Genomic DNA, 18,264 nt, shown 5'->3' on the forward strand with positions numbered 1-18,264 from the left:
ACCATTAGTGTGGGTGAATGTGAGGCATTGTAAAGTGCTTTGAGCACCATATGGTGTAGTTAAAAGCACTATAAAAAAAAGCAGTCCAGTCCAATATTTCTTGACTCACTTGCCTTCTCTATCTAATATATGTTTGGCTCGGTACTTTGACATATTCGTTGACTAAATTCCTATTAATATAAATAAGCTCCATTTTCTTAATTTTTTTCCTAACCTTTTGTTACCCTCCTCCATGGCTTTAGGTGCTAACCTTTAATTTAAAATTAACTCATTAGTTTTAGCAATAAAGAAATATTTTTCTCTGCTTAGCATATCTTTTTTATAATGGCAAGCTTTCATAGTAGGAAAAAAAAAAGCCTTACCCTCTGTGTGCCGATCAAAATCCAAAGAAGACATATTATTCACTATAATCTCCTTATTGGCACAGAACATATTTAAAGGAAATGTATAATATTGTTTGCAAGCTTTGGTGTGGCAGATTGAGCCCACAGAGAACACGTACGACTTGGCCAGATTGTATTTTCCCTACTCCAAAGCAGTGCAGCATCCAAACGATTTAGAATCTGTTATTTTAAGGTGACACTACAGGGTTGTGAGGTTGTGTGCGGGGGGGGGGTCTCAAGGGAGTGACAGTTGGTCTTAGTAGGGGACAGCTAGGGGACAGTGATGGAGTGCGAGCAGCTTCGACACACATTGCCGTCACGTCCTAGCAGTCATTTGTATTCTAGGCAGATTTCCTGCCGCAAACCCAAGAGTGTTTGCAGATTTGTGCTGCAACAAGCGATAACACAGTACTGTGGACGGGATGAATCGCGATACGCTCATTCACTTTTGGAGATGAAATGGCATGAACGTTTCACATCACGACTGTATTGATCAAAATGATCCCCGTATTATCACAATATTGCAGATACATGCATCGAAAGCTTGGCAACGAGTTTTAAATGGACAACTAAAAAGTGAAACCAACATTCATGCAAAGAAGACCCCCAAGAAGACACCAGTAACAGCAGTCAGACAGCACTCCAAAAGCTCTTCATCCTTTTCTGTTAATCATAAAATAAGTTCTATTATTTCTTATATCGAGGTTAAAGCAAAACTGGTTTTGTAAGGTTCGTAAAAGCAACATTGAATGATGCTGTGATAAGCACTCTGCTCGTCGTCTCTGGCTTTCTTTTACTCTAAATGGCGCTTGTCTGCTTTTGTGTTGGAACCCTCTCATATCTTAAAAATATGACACAATCACAGTTTCTTGGTCAAAGCATTTCATCCCTATTCTCTCCTGTACAACAGCAGTGAGCGAAACTGCTTAGGCTCGATCTAGGTCACAAGGCATTATTAAATCCTCTTGTTCAACAGCTGCCCTTACACACACAAGCACGCACAACACACACTCACACAAAGAACAAGCCACTACTGTCACCCTCACATCATACCATCTGTCCTCCAAACTCTGTGTTATCAAATCTATCAGAGGTCAAATAGGACGTACTTGAACCAGCCAACTAAATACGTTTTCAACACAAATGGTACATTCATTATGCTTTTACATTCAGTAGTGTTCTTGCTTTAAAGTAGCACTAAGGAACTTTTCAACCTTAATAAAACATTTTCATAACTCTTCTCATGAAACATCGACTTAAAAGTAGTTGAACGGTACCTTTTCCGTGGCCTGAGGGGGTCGTTACAAAGACGGAAGTCAATTTGAATGTCGACGCACGATTACGGCTTTTCTGGCACAAGTTGCAAAACTACTGAAAAGTTTTGACTGAGGAGACCAAAAAGAAAAAGGGAAGCTACCCGGATAAAGGACAGTCAAGGATCAACATTGGCCCGGATTTCACTCACTGGCGTGAGCTCAAAAACGACGTAATGCGCTTGTCCTCATGGGAAACGTGGTTTTCTTTCAGGCATAACATTACCACTTTTGTCCATATGGTGCCGCCATAATCAACGTAAACTGAAAGTTCCTTAGTGTTGCATTAACAAACAGCAATAACGCGCTAGGTTTAACGTAATACTCAAACTCTGAAAAACAAGTCATATAACCGCATCTATTTTAGTAATCTCGAGTGATGATATTCTTAAAGCTATGAGGGATGGTATTGGTATGATACATATCATTTGATTCTGAGACTGGCAGGTACCCAAATTCTGGCTAGGTTTGGCATATGTTGGGGTGACAAATGTCCAATTTTTTGTCTTGGCATTTAAAAACAATAAAAAATTCATGACTGCTCCCAAGTCGATCGCAAAGGTTTTAGTTAGGGGGGGGGGGGGGGGGGTTATATGTGTGTTATGTTGTGTGTCATGTTAAGTTGGGCTTAGAACATCATGTCATTATTTATTCATTTGTCAAGTAAGACTTCAAAAGAGAGTTATGTTTATTGTTTTATTTTCTACCCATACTGAGAAGGCCTACGTTAGAATAGTTCTAACGTATGGCACCTTTGAGTTTAACTTTGAGTATCATTTACGTATCTTGAGGCTGGGCCGACTAGCCCCTATATAATTACCTATAATAATCACATTCCTTAGGTAGAATTAATACACTCTGTTAATTTCCACTGTTACGGGTTAGGGCACAACTTAATTCATGAACAAAACCAAAATAAATGAATCTGTTATCCAAGAAATCAATCATCTGAATTTATGACAACTGAATTCAGATGAAATCAAAATCATAGTTGCTGGCTGCCAGGGCCTTAGAGGCAAGTTGTTCCAAGAAATATCTGCTCTGGATGACTTTGTGCTTGCCTCAAGCAGCACATTCAAGAACTCATGTGAGGTTGGATAACTGCTTTCATGTTTTATTTCTTTGGTGATGGACAGTTTTGACATTTTCTGGTTTTCTTCTGCAGTGATGAACGACTCAGACTTTTTTTCCATTCCTTTGTTTTATCTCATTATTTCTACTGATTATGGGAAGTGATGACATTTCTCATTTCTGTGTGTTCTGTGATGATGGACAGTTACAACAGCTTTGTCTTTCACTTTGGGGTCTGTGATTACGCTTACGGTAGGTTTACCTGTTTTCATCAGTAAAACATTGAGGTGCCAAAGATGCCCCAAACCTCTCTTGCAGTTTCCCTGTGGTAGCAGGTGTTCTTGCTTGCTGTGCTGTAGACAACAACCCAGTTACTACATTTATTGTTCCTTTTCCCATTTCACAATGTAGTGGGTGCGTCTTTTCCAGAGGTGTAGCCCATAACAGCAATGCCTTTACATCTGCTTTCGTTTCCTTAAGCCCGTATCTCACTGAGGGGTGAATGTTTGCGAGTTTTTGCAAAGATGGCAACAAAATAATTTCTCGTCAGTATTTGTTCAAGATCGCAAAGTTTGCTAGACGTTCGGCAAAGTTTTGTCTTGCTGCTTTCTACCGTTGTAAAAGTGTGGCGTCTGCGCTTTTACTCAAAGTTGTCAACGTTTTTTCTAACCTGCCAAAGTGGCATTGTTACGTTTGACGTAGTGCATTGTGGGATGCGTGATGTCAAAGTTCAGAGCTCTATTACATCAACACCGCTGTCTTCTTCAAAGGGATATCTTAATATTAGCATGACCATACTTGGCCATGACTGTTACGAGAGCTATGCGGATGGATGTGACCATAAAAGAAGAGAAAGATGAGACAGTTAAAAGGAAGGAGCTGTAGTGAAGTATGGAATGCTCAACCAGCATTATTTTTTAGATTCAATCTCAGTTCACTGATCATAACATCAGATTGAGGGCTTTTTAATACATGATATGTAGCTTTAGTGTACCATAACTATCACCAAAGGCACGTTTGTGGTCTTGTAAAGCTTGTACCTGCAAAAATGCACGTGTTCACTCTAAAAACAGTTGAGTCAAAAGTAACCCAATTATGGATCAAAAATAGACTGATCCACTTCATGGGTCAATTTTACCCAACTTTGAGTCAAGAAATGGGTCTTATAGTGTAAAACAACTCATAAATATTGGTCAGATCCTTTACTTTACTACAAAAAAAATCATAATTTCTGGGTTATTTTAAATAAAACAACCCAGAAAGTTTGGTCAAATTGACCCAAGTAGAGGATCGGTCCATTTTTGACCCATAGTCGGGTTATTTTTGACCCAACTGTTTTTAGCGTGTTGGATTTGCATTTGTCTTTTTTTTGCTGTAATGGGGAGTTTTAACTGTAAGTGTGCTAGTGTATCCAGTATTTGTTTTTCTTTTTTTTTAGAGAGAGCTCAGTAATGTTTATTCTGTAATCTTACCGATTCAACATGTCATCATCATTGCTCTCTCTCTTTGTTTGTGTGTGTGTGTGCGTGAATATGTGCATGTGTGTGTGTGTGTGTGTGAATATGTGTGCGGGTGTGAGTTTGTACTCATTGATTCACCTGAAACCTATTAAAAATCCCATACCCTTCACCTAAACCGAAGACAGAATCTCATTAGAGTTGCGAAGTTTTCAGGAGACCTGAGGAAGGATCAACGAAAATAAAGAAAAGTGAAATCCAGCACCGACCAGACACCAACTACTACCCACAGGGTTACAAACCAGAATCTTTCACCAACCCCAGAAACATCTAAATTCCAACAAAGTAGGCAGACCACAAGAGACCAAAGGAAAGACTGAAGAAAGGAAGGAAGGAGGAAGCATTCTCCGATTCAGCGACTAGAGGAAGAAGCAGATTGTGTTTAAATTTCGGCAGATGCTGGTGTGGGTCTAGTATGCATGAAAATATCCACCAAAGAAGGGAGCCGTCGACCCCCGGCCAGGAAAGGGCAAGTACAACCCCCCATGGTCCCCCAGACCGCGGCAGCGCCAGGGCACAACCCCCGGGCCCCGCGGGGGCCACCGGCCAGAGAGCAAACCAAGGAAACCGGAGCGCCCCCCACCCCAACACCCCACGCCCCAAGCCCAAAGCAGCAGAACAGGGCAGAACCCCACTCCCGCCAGCCCCCCAAACCTCGACCCCCAAATTCAGGAACCTATTTACAAAGTGTATTGTGCAAAACTAGTGGAGTGAGTTAAGAGGAGCGACCAGTGGGGCCTCTCCCAACCTGGCGGGGGCAGGAGGACGCACCTGCCCCCAATGTATCCAGTATTAATAGACTATCGATTGAATGTGGAATATCTGGTGTTAGTAGAAAAGGAATAGACAACATTTAACACCTCATTCATGCAGAGCTAGCCAGAAGCACAAAGTTAAGCTTTAGGCTAAAATTACCCTGAAAGTTCATAATCAGTATAATGTGTTATTAAAGAAAAAAATAGCCAGTAGCTTTTGAAACCCATCATTCCCCTTTGTCTCAATTAATGTCTTGTAAACAAGATGAGCAAACTGACGGCACTGACCAAGCAGTAACACCAGAAGAGCAGATCAGTCATTCTCACAGGAACTACTTCTCATAACAGATGCTAATGTGAACCTGTGAGGCTTTACTGCCGTGATGCTAACACTTGCTGAAAAAGTCAAGGTGGAGGTCTAATTCTCTACGTTAACAAGAGATGACTCAACCCTAGACATTTGACTGTATAAACTCTGATTTGCTGTCGCAATGCGGTCATGCTAGCTGTTGGCATCAGGCCATATCACATAGCCTGTGATGTGCTCACACGCCTTCCACATCTGTATTTATATTCCAGCGAGGGATGAGTCCATTCTACACTGTCATTGCAGCACGGCAAACCCAGCATCCTGAAGCAGTTAATGTAATCTTTGAGGATTATAATCATGCTACCCAGGACTCCAAACCAGCCGCCCTCACCAATATACAAAATGTTCAACAAGGAAGAAAAGGATCATCGATTAGCTTTGTGCTTATGCTAAGGAAGTATACTCTCCATCATTTTGGCTAATCTGAACTCAACCATGTACAACCCACTTGTGTGGTAGCCTGTTACAATCTGGCAGTTTAGGAGGTGGTCTAATGGCAAAGTGGATCCCCTCAGAAGTTGTTTTGAGACCACAGGCTGGTATGTACTAGTGGGCATGCATTGTGAAGATATTGAGATGTATCGACAGAGAGGGGAAAAAATCGCTTAGGGCCTCTCAAGGTCAATGCCTGAAATTCAAAATACTATTTTTAACAGCCTTTGCCCCCAATAATTACCATCTGATATACTACACTGCAAAACAGAATTTTTAATACAAAAGTTAAAAAAACAAAAAAACAAATCAAAACAAAAAAACACTTGTTTCTGGGCATTTTTTGCGCAACAAGAAAAATCTAGAATTTTTATTTTTTTTATTTTTTAAAGTTACCATGAGGCCAATGGGTTTGTTTGTTATGAAAACCATCAGGTAAAAGGAATTTAGGTTAGTTAAGGCCCTATTTTACCTGCCAAAAAGGAAATTTAATTGACTGACCTCACTGTGTAAATACTTTTGGAAGGTAGTGCATGTCGCAAACATGATCATCAAAGTTGCCTACCCCTATCAACACCTATTTGCCATCTGATACAGTAAAAGCAGTTCAGTTCTTCTGTTCTTGTAGAACTTTCAAATTGCACACAGTCTTAAATTTTAAAGCCTGTACCCATAGAAGTGACAATATCCTTGAAAGGACATCACATCACATCTGTGATGTGTTTCAACCAATTCCAGTTTTGTGCTCGGTTTGGTAAACCGTCTGTCTGTCATTTGATAAACCCACCCGGCCTTGTAATGTGACACAAAACCAGCCAATGATTTATGACGTGGCTCTCTAAACTACAATAAAACATCCAACTGTCTCAATTTTCCATTACAGAATTAAAATCATTGCCCATTAAAACAACAAAATAGACAGGGAAATGTAAGCTAGGACATAGTAAATGCTATATAAAATCTATTTGGGGGTCCTGTGTGTGTATTGTGATGTCACTTTTATAGACTGTTGAAGAGCATGACAAGAACTGTTTTCCTGATCTGTTTTACTTCCATATCCATCCTTCCACAGCAGTGACTGAGGTGGGCCATTGTCTGGTCTCGTAACCCCAACCCCACAATTATTCAAAAGATAATTGAGCCACGTGGTTTTGAAAAATTGCCAGTGTGGGAGAATTAATGATACATATATCACTATTAAGATTATTCCATAATGGCACTACCCTGTTGATAAAAAAAAAATATTTCCTTAAATCCAATTCAGTACATTTAACCTGGAGCTCTAAATTGAGACCTCCTGTTCGATCCAACAATGAAAGAAGAACAAATGAACGTTCATATACAGGTAAACGTTCCTTATGTAAGTACCCAGAAAAGCTGTAAACAGCCGTTGATCTCTCTCAGTTAATTCTATATCATGTTTTACATAAGGGGTCCACAACTCAGTTGTGTAATCCGGATCTAAAAAAAACTTAAGATAAAAACTCAATGTTACGGTTGTGGAAATGAGCTGAATTAAGATTGACCTTTTAAAAAAAAAACTCGCTGGGGAAACTACATTTTCAGAGAAGTATATCCCCAAGTCAGAGACTACAAGTGACTGCTGCCTACTTTACAACTGCTTGTTTCTAGACCCGCTAAACTGTGTCTAATTCAGGCTGGATTAAGCCACTGACATCATCAAAATGAATTAAAAAGATGTGAAGTTTGGCAGCATATGCAAAAAGCTTAACACAAAGAAGTTGCAATAATCATTGATAAAAGTTGCCTACACACAATACAGACCCTTGAGTCACCCCAGATGTGACCTCGATTAATTCAGAATTCGTTTTTCCAATTGTCACAAACTATTTCCATCTAAACAGCTATGCCTGAATCCATTCAAGCAGTGTAACAGCAATTGCCACACAAAGCAAGAGTTTACAGTTGCTTAATATGAGACACACTGTCAAACATTTGACAGAAATGTGTGGAATCTTTGCTAGCTCTTTGTTAATACAGAAGCTGATTAGTATTGGAAAGGTTTAAAGAAGCTGAGGAAGCAGCAAGATGTTGGAGACCAAGTGCCATCTACTTTGCTGTGTCTGCTGCGGGAGCAGCATCAGTGCCAGGGATGGAAAACGGATCAATAAACTCATCAAGACAGGCAAAGTCATTAACATGACACTATTATCCTGTGCAAATACTGAATCAAAATAGTCTTCTTCTTTTTTTTTTTGTCGCAGGTCGTTGGACTAGGGGTTAAAATCTGGACTTCATAAAGTCTAAAAAGTACAAACGTTTCTTCAGTTCAGGATTCAAATGTTTGAATTGACAATCTTTAGTTGTTTCAAAATGGCTTCAAAACATTTTCCATCATTGGTGAAATGCACAATTCTCCCGTGACGATGAAGATATATGACTGAGTCCTTAAGACTTGCGCATTGTTGTGAATATTGGCCGAGCCATTGAGTGCTGTCAAATGATTCCCTTTTATGCTGGCTGCTGGGAAAGACAAAGCACAAGCTGCAGTCAATTATGATCACTACCAAGAAGTCAATTGAGCTTGACCTTGTCAAGCAAAAGACATTCTAGAACTTTCATCACAGTTGTGTCATGTATATTTAAACCCTGTTTGGATTACAGGAAATGTGAAATACAGTAAAGGCAGAATTTTTTTTTTCCAGATGCATTGAATAAAAATGTAATTAAATATTTAGTTTGCTATTGGAGCTATTTACTGCGTCGAGAGAAGTGGATGGTGAAGAAAAAGAAGATGTGACAGGCCTGCAGAAAGAAATATTTGTAAGATCCTCTCATGACAGCCCTTCTTTTCAATTGAAAAGGCCTGGCTGCGTTGATGTACTAGCTTGTCTGCAGGAAGCCCATTGAAAGAGCGCGCAGGAGCTTGTGCACACGCACTCATGTGCTCTCCAGCCATAACTGGAGTGCAATTTCCAGCCGCAAGCCTCACAATGACATCTGTATATTCACAGACACGCTTGAGTCACTGCGACTCAAGTCACTAAGCCAGTCATCTAGCCCGACTATTGTTTACTGTTCCATGTGACCACTTATACCTCCGCTGTCATTGAAAACTGTCCAGCTAGCTATCATCTGAAAGGCCACAGATGAGTATGCTTAAAAAAAAAGATATTTGATGTGGTATTTGCAGTGATGTCTTGATTATGGCTAAATAATAACGCAAAAATAAAAGCTGATTACAAGAAAAAAAAAAGTCAGGCTTTTCTACAATTGCACATAACTAAGAATATGGCTTGAAATGACTAGTGCGAAGGCCCAAAGAAACAGCACACAAGATAATGGGGTCTTGAAAAATATTTGAGCTCAGTCACAGTTACTGACTTGAGATGAGATGTTTGATGAGATGAGTGCGGTGTTTAGCTGAACTGACGTAGAAAGCAATTAACTGAGGACAGAGGACTGCAAACGTGATTAATACATCACCGGCATATTATACAAAAACCCAGACACCATGCAAGTATGCCACTGAGGGACTATAAACACATTCACACTCAAATTTACAACTCTCCTCGAAATGTATTGGAACAGTGAGACCAATCGTTTTGTTTTTGCTGTAGATTGAAAACATTGGGACCGGAGATCAACATCTCAGAATAAATGTACAAGTATGGATCTGATGCACAACTTAAAACAGCAAACTGTTGTTTTTCACGGTCACAATCACAAGAATATTGGAACGTGACTGACAGATGTATGTCATTTCCCTGGGCTAGTGTCAGGTTTATATTAATATAACTAACAAGAAAGAAGAGAAATGAAAATGAATTGCACCAACACATGGCCAATATAACCATTTGGAATCGAGAAAAGAAAGAACAGACTGCAGCAGTTGATAACAGAAAGCCTGAGAGAATTGTAAAGGAGGCCCCAAAGCAACTACGAGTGGGCAGGGGCTAAGATTTCTACTGTTTGTTGAAGACTTAATGAACCAACGTTGCAGGCAGCGGCCACACCAGAAGATGTAAAACACTCATTTCAAAAGGAAGAACAAAAAACACCACCAAAGTGATAGAAAGGCGAACATTTCAAGAAAAAAAATGCTCATGATCCTAAACATACAAGCTCATGTTTGAAACGCAGCGAAGACTGAACTCTATCGTCCTTAAAGTCTAGAGACGCATTTTCTATGTGAATTAAAAGAAAGATGTAACCAAACTGATTGAGGGATCCTGCATCATGAGCAAAAAAGTAGCCAAAAAGCCAAACGAAAGCTGCCATTTTTAGACTAATAGCGTCAATCATCTAACTTAAAAACTAAAACATGGATTGTCATTGTACCCGGTACAAATTTGACTGAAAAGACTCACACGTTTCTGGGACTCAAACCTTAACACCTTTAACTGTGATATCGACATGCTAACCACATGGCTCACCGTGCCCATGTTCCACTCATAATAACAAATGGCAAGTCAATGTTCTTCACACGCTGTGCATTGGAGCAAATCCTGTCTATTTGTTTTTTTTCTGACCCGCACATGTATTCCTGTAAAATCAGAATCATCATTATTATGAGAGGACTAGAATACTTGACTTCAACGCTTGAGTCTTGGAAGTGATGCACACTAGCTTTGTTGTGAATTCTTGATGCTTGTCATTTCAACAATGACAAATACAAACACTTTACACATAATTACAGCCAACGAATGACAGTCAAACAACAAGCAAACAACCGAGCTGGTGTCAATAGTAAAATAAATGTTTGTTTTGAAAAGGTGTTTCGCGGAAATGACAAGATTAGGTACGAGTAAGTACATGTGTTTGGGCTGAGTTTTAGTACAAATGAGAAATCAACTAGCAAAGTGCGAACACGTTTTGACCTATACAGAATATGCCCAAATCTTTTGTGGGTTTTGTTGAATGTTCCATTTGTTGTTCCCTTTCATTATCCTCCACGCACGATGAACCACTTTTCACTTGTGACAAAAGATGAGCTTGCCCCGATTTGATGCCGCACTTCCAGAAAATTCATTTGCCGCAGCAATTATCTTATCTATCCTTTGCACGTAACTGTGTTCGTGCTGAATGAAGGCATCACAAAAACAAACTGAAAAGGAGCCTGTCAGCGGCGCGGACTCTGCACCGTGATTTACCACACATGGCCTTAGACACGCACACACCGAGATCCATTTGTCTTCGTATCGATTGTTTTGCCAGAAGCCACAGAAGTTCCAACTCTCATCCCAATCATGTGTGCCAGCCATGTTTTCCCTCCTTACAGGGAAGAGAGTCTGAAGTGCAGCTGCAGCCTTTCTGTGTCATGTCAGAAGGCATCACCTCATCATCTGAATCATGGCCACGGCCTGTGACAATTGTCATGAGACAACGGCTGCACATTTCCTGCTGTTGTCAGTCCATCACCGGGAGGCAGAGACAATGTTGGAGTGGTCATGACCTCCTGCCAGCCATTTTTGTCCTTGCAGAGTCAGAGGAGCTACGAAGGAGCAGAAAGAGGAGGGTGCGGGTAGGCCGAATACCTGCCCTCTGGTGATTGGAAGATGCTTTGAACAAGAAAAACATCACAAGAAGGCAACATACTTGTTTAGCTGGGAAGTCGAATGGTACAAGGAACCACAACTTCACACAACCTCACAATATTGAAAGTATCATTGTTATCCAAGCACCCGGCCCGTGTACGCTCACCAACTGCGCAATGGCTGTCACGTCCCTTACTATCTTCACGATTCTCAAAAAGTAGAACGTAACACAATTCATTCTTATATGAAGGTCACTTAATTTCATCTCCTTAAAATCAGGCATTGTCTTTTTGTTTTGTTTTGTACTCAGTTTGCAAGTAATATACATCAACAGAAATAAACAAAATCAAACTAAACTTGTTATGTACAACTCTTCCAACATTTGCTACAGAAAACTGGTTCTGCTTTTAACAAGGTCCTCTTGAAACAGACAATTACACTTTAAATATCAGGGACAAAACACTTAAGAATAATATTCATACACACTATAGCAGTTTTATTTTCGTTTCATCAGTCATCTGGGCATTACTGAGACACTTGTGCTTGCGTGTTTTAGAGGTCGCCCTCCTCCAACACAGGTGATTCAAATGATCAACTTATCAGCAAGCTCTGGAGAAGCTTGAGTTGAGTTACCCTTGAACTCTGTGATTTATTTATCTTATTTTATTCTTTTATTTATTGCAATTTTTTTTTTTTTTTTACAGTAAATTTAACCTTGTACTGGGAGTACAGTATTTCCATTTGTCTATTTTCTGGGCTTACAGTGTTGGGACACATTTTGTTGTGATTGTCTATCTTGACTGATTTTGTTTATATGAAGACAAATGAATCCTATTTTCAATAGTGTGTAGCATTGATCTTGTCTTTGACTAATTTACCATATTGTGTATTTGTTCTTTCCTTGTTTACTTCGCTTACTGTAAAACATTGCAGTGTGTAACTGGTTCAAACAGAGTTAAACCTTATGACACGTGTGTATCTCGTATGGCAACATCAGATTTATATACATGTGTTTAGTGTTTTGACAAGAGTGATTCATTTTGCACAGCATGTGAGATGTTCCGCATCTCATGTGCATGGTTGTGCTAATTGTGTGTAGCAATGGCGAAGGCAGCCCACCCCCGGCAACCCCACCACCCCTCCCCGGCCACCCCCTTGGATCCTGGATATTCAACAATATTGTCAATGCCTACTAAATAATTGATATCTCAGCTCCTGAAGCAGATAGAAACACAATCCCCAAAACATTTCAGATCTTACACATGTGGCGTTCACACAAACCTAAATGTATTATTATAAACCTTCAATATATATTTATTTTTAAATCAACAAACAACTGTGTATGTTATTTGTATGTTAACTGTTCAGTGTTTTGAACAAATAAATATGTGTAAAATCACACACAAAAAGAAGAAATGTGATGCATCAATCTTGTACAGTAGGAACAAGCTGATATTTTTAAAGAAGACGATACAACAATTAATAAACAAGAACTACAGAAAACAATATAATAAAGAACAAACCAAGGGTTCTTTTTAACCTGTATTTTTTGTACAATATGGTCCATTCAGATATTATGATTGTATTCAATTATGAAATCAAATACACTTATCAAAAGCGGAAACAATACCAAATAACATGAAACAATGTGTGAACTTTGGCATCCAACAAGATGCCAAACAGGCAAAGAATTCCTGCATCAAATTAAGCTCAGAGTCTTGAGTCCTGTTTAGTAACACAAAAATAACTACAGGTAATAGATTTGACCACAGGAAAAACAAGCTTTGTTGAGCGTCTTTCTAACGCTTACACATCCCTACATGTTTGAAACTTTATCCGCTTAAAACCTCCGGTGGCTGGAATGTATTCCACCAGGTCGTCAGGATAATGGTAAGTGAATTGGCTTGTAGCGCTCTTGAACTGTCAAGCAAGATAGCATTTAGCATTAGGTAACGTAAAAAAGGATTTGGCACATGTCCGTCTTCCGCACTCCTTGCCCTGTTCCTAAAGGTTGACTATAGCGATTAAATTTGGTGAGAATTGATTGTGTATTCGGTTTTCAGCTAAATTGTCCAATTTAGAGTTTGACAAAGAGCGAAGTGCGCATTACGTTTGTGCACGCGTGAAAATCAAGTTTAAAAAAAAACTTGCTACCAAACAAAGCCGCTTGCGTAACTGTACACCTTAAAGCTTGCAAGCATTGTTTTAACGACTTTCAGCCTTAAGTGACAAAACGACAGGTGCACTTGGTACCATTTTTAGCTGTCCTAATGGATTTATCAGCAAAAAAAAACACCATTGCAAAGCTCGAGAAGACAGAAGTGTACGCTTGTAAACCTCCGTTCACTCTTCCCAATTTCCAGACAGAAAAGAAAGATCCAAACAAACGTACAAGAGGCACTTCGCTCATACATGCAACACTATTTATTCCCTCTGATTTTAATCTGATCATTCTAATTGGATGATCGCTTTTCCGCGCCCAATTTGAATCACCACCAGTTCGTGCACAGCCCTGTTGGCAGAATATTCTGGCAGTCTAAGTCTGCAAAGGAAGCAGCTTGTGTCTATCTTTCGTACTTGCGTTTTTGGCATTGTAGTGCTGAATCTTGTTGAAATTGATTGTGGTTGTTTTTGTTCTCAGGCAGACACCTTTGTTCACTTTAAAAAAGCATCTGCCTTGTCAGAACACAAAGATTCTCATGCTTAAGTTTTCTTTCTTTTCTTTTTTAATGCTAAGTGTTGGAAGCTTGCTAAGCCTGCCCTGATTTTTTTTTTTGTCTGTGATTTGACTCATTGCAGATTGTACCAAGCTCTCATGGGCTGCCAGTGCCAACCACTAAGTAACTGGTCACACTTTGAGGATGAAGTGGCTGCATGCTGCCAGCAAGACAATTTTTGCCCATGTAAGTTGTCCCTTTTTCCACTGCATGAGTACTTAGCTCAACGCGACTACTCGCTCTTGACCCCTTTCCCCTGTGAAAAGAAGAACTAACAAATTCCACAAGGCACGATTTGGTCAACAGATTTGTCGTCAGAGAAATACTGTCACATTTTAAGTTTCAAATGACAAAAATGAACCATTTACTTTACCCTCATTGTTCTCTAATAAAAATATATCTCCAGTCCTTACCATGATCAACAGGTAAATAACAAACTTTTTCATCATCCTTGTTTGTTCGCATTTGGTCTCATTATGACTAATGCATACCGAAGCGATTCCTTTGTTTTCTAAGCCTAAGTGGCCATCCCAAAGTGAAGTTGAATAGCGCCACGCAGGCTCATTGTAACGTTGCAGCTCTGCACTCTAATGCCTTTTTTTGCAAGTTCTTGTATAAGCCTATGGACTGAAATCACTATAATATCTGTAATGTACGGTAACTAATGGTTACAAAAACAAATACACTATATCATGACACTAAGTAGCCAGACATGGTAGCTAACTACAGTGGCAGCAACCCATCGCGCTAGCAACCATTTATCACACATGGTTTGCTGTTTTGAGGTGTCTTTAAAATGAACATTCTTCTGGTGCCTAAAAATCCCACCCGAAAGGAAGAACAGTACTGTCAAATGTGAGTTAAACTAGCATCTGTTGGGTTGCAAACCAGTAAACTGGCATTCAGACCAAAGAGCCAAGTTAGTTAGCATCCTGATCACATACCCTTATAGAAGTTGTAACGCCATCTGAGTTTGGAAGGAATCTTTGGAGATCAACCATGAATTAAGACAATAAAATCATTAAAAAAAATAATAATAATAAACATGGTCCACTGAGTACACTGTAATCTCACTTCTCATGCGATGCTACATACAATAACTGCACAAAAGCCGTGCCACTTGTGAGTGGGGGTGGAGTCATCATTCAAGAAGTGGGAGTCACAATTTAGAGTAGGAGAACTTTTGTGAGCATTTGACTGCTGCTTTCCATGGTGGACAAAATAAATACATACATAAATAATCAAACTATGAAAATCTGTTAAAGCTCAATGGCCGTATAGCATAAGTAGCTAGGGAATTGAATGTCCCATTGCAACACTGAACCTAAAATAGACTAGGTTCAATAATTATAATTTCAAATTTCTCATCTAATTTCCCTCATGAAGAATTAAGTATCAATCTATTAAATATTTATCCTTTTGTGGTCTCACTCTATTGTAGCATTAAAGGTGCATTGTGCAGTTTAAAAAGGTTATATTAAAGCTTTTTCTACATCATGCATGCGCCACCAACGCCCAGATAAGTACAAAGAGCCCTGACTGTTTTACTCTGACAGCATCCATCAGCTTTTATCTTCCCCTTTATAGTGTGCGAACCCTGCACACTCCACAGTTTCTTTAGGGAAGGGAGGGAGTTTTTCTTACCTCATTTGAAGTCATGTCTTCGTTTGTCAGCCGTGGCTGTCGCTTTAAGATCGTGCGTGTACTCGCACGCGCACCATGAACGAGCCTGACACAGATGCTGCAGTTACGTTTTGGGCCAGAGGTGGCAGTCGCGAGTAAATAAAGTGACAAAACTGCACAAATGTGTAAAAGTCAGAGAGTGTTCAAAGTTTCACATCATTTAATACACACAAAAAAAATGGTTAAATGAAACGTATCTACTGCAAAGCAGAAGTGGTTTACACAACTACATGTCTATGGTGAAGTAAACTAGCTCATTTACTATCACCTAGCAGGTCAAATTAATTGTACTCCCTCAGTAGGAGGTCAAGGATAGACACAGCCTGCCTCTTTCAGTCGCTTTACTGAACAAACACAAAGAAAACAGGGAATTAAGAAGCTCACGAGCTGCCAATGGTTACAACTCAAGCCGAGTCATTCGACACGCAAACTGGCTAACAGGCTAGCTGGTAAACAGCCAGCTAGCGCTACTCTCTCATCCACTGACTCAAAGGTCCTGCCTTTTTAAGCCACGGACATTGAAAGTCACAAATACTATATATGGTCGCTACTTTTAAATTTCGTCAATCGTGGGGCGGTGTGAAACATATCACAGCACAATCAATGAGGGTTAGGGTCTATATGCTTTTCATAACCACAATTGGGGATATAAAAATGCTAATCAATAATAATATAGGTGTTTGATTCATCAACTTTATGGCAATATTAAATCCAGTTGCCTTTAACACATAAATTTTGTAGAGCATATTGCAATTGATTGCAGCGTTATGATTCCTTCTTGATCATTCGGCATATATAGCATATAAACGGAGGTGGCTGACGTCCCCTGTGTCAACTACACTCATGCTCATCAGTCCTTGTCTATAATGCTAGCCAGCGAGAAACACTTTGTCGCTCAGTTGAGAGTCCGTTAAATGGCAATAGAGCCCTCTTATCGTTTCACTGCTTGCATTGCGGGGAAGGGGCAGGTAGTCCAGAGCTTCACATTATCCTGCGTTTTTCCATCTTCCGCTGTTTTTCTTCGGTGGCTTCTTTCCATATTTTTATCTGCAATCTCTTCTCTTTTCCCCCCCTTTCCACACGGAATACCATTCACAAGAACACCTTCTCCCCTTGGCTCCCAGGCAACTAAATATAGTGAGTGGCGCAGACAGGCTCGGCCTTGTAATGAATGGCAAGTAAAGTGGCGAGGAGCAGCACTAGCATGCGCACACAGATGCACACTAGCGTCACTGTGACAGAAAACCTCTGCATTCAGAAATATATATATATATTATCTGTTATGTGTGTGTATGTATATATGTATATATATATATATATATATATATATATATATATATATATATATATATATATATATATATATATATATATATATATATTTATTTATTTATAGAAAAAAAATACACAACCAATTCATTTAGGGAGGGCTTAAGAACATTTTAGGTAGGCTTGAGCCCCCTAAAATAGGTCTAACGATTGTGTAATATGACCTGTTTTTTGTTTGTTTGTTTTTTGTGGAAAGCTATCGCTATGGAAATAACAGCGATTTGGGATCCTACAAATTGGTCTGTAGAATTGTAAAATGATTCACAAGTAACACACATGCTCACACAGTATTCCTGGATATGCCATTAAATATTTGAAAAATGTCATTAAAGACGGCTTAAACAGCAGGGTTGGGTTGGGTCTCTTGTCTGTACTGCTTGCACTTTTATAAATGTCCTCCACCTCAATGATCATCTCGTCGGTGAAATAGTGAGAGTGAATTAGTTATTAAATTGATCTCCCAATGTCACTTTAAAACTCAATCAGCCATAAGTCAAATAATTAAAAGGTCCCAATTGGGCCACTCACCCAGAACGCCGAGACGATAGTTGATTGTGATGACAATGACGTTGCCGTAGCTGGCCAGGATGCTGCCGTCAATCATGTTGCCCGTTCCTTCCATAAAGGAGCCGCCGTGAATGTAAACCATGACCGGCTTTAACCCGTTCTCGTCGTGAATATCTGCAAATAAGACACACGTTCATGAAAAACAAAAGAAAGTCTTGAAATGTTGACTTTCAAATCCGGCCTTATTTCAAGTGTTTGGTTCTTGCGACGGTGACCAATACCAGCATTAGTCACCCTCTGGTGGCCATTTTACAACAAGAAACTAGAAATGAGAAGAATAGAAAATTGCCATTAGTTTAATGTAATTTATCGGAAAAATGCTATATTGGGATATAGAGTTGGCTTTTTTTTTTTATGTATCTGTCATTGTTTTGTTTTGTGTGGGGTTTTTTTGAGGCGGGGGGGGGGGGGTATGTAACAAAAGTACAAGTGGTATTGATACTTATATCGGAGTACTGGTATCGGTCTGAAAACTGGCCATTTTTGTCTGTAAAAAAATTAATAAATGATACCCCCCCCCCAAAAAAAAAAAGAATAAATACTGGCGGAAATGGTATTCATTGTAATAACTTTCAGTTGTAACCAACAGGGGGAAAAAACACCACAGATTTAGTCTGAACAGAAAACAT

At 39.5% G+C, this 18,264-nt stretch overlaps 1 protein-coding gene across 2 annotated transcripts in view; it reads right to left on the minus strand.

The window, feature by feature from the left end:
* The window catches only part of nlgn4xa (neuroligin 4 X-linked a), a 73,343-nt gene that overhangs the window by 27,309 nt on the left and 27,770 nt on the right, over window positions 1-18,264 (minus strand). For both annotated transcript variants that reach the window (XM_086068544.1, XM_086068546.1), the window contains one exon: window positions 17,597-17,749. In XM_086068544.1, coding sequence (XP_085924670.1) covers window positions 17,597-17,749 — 153 coding nt within the window. The remainder of the gene's footprint in view (window positions 1-17,596; window positions 17,750-18,264) is intronic.

This window comes from Leptonotus elevatus, chromosome 2, assembly GCF_054856555.1.
Source record: "Leptonotus elevatus isolate MCC_2025b chromosome 2, RoL_Lele_1.0, whole genome shotgun sequence".
In the NCBI taxonomy this organism is placed as follows: domain Eukaryota; kingdom Metazoa; phylum Chordata; class Actinopteri; order Syngnathiformes; family Syngnathidae; genus Leptonotus; species Leptonotus elevatus.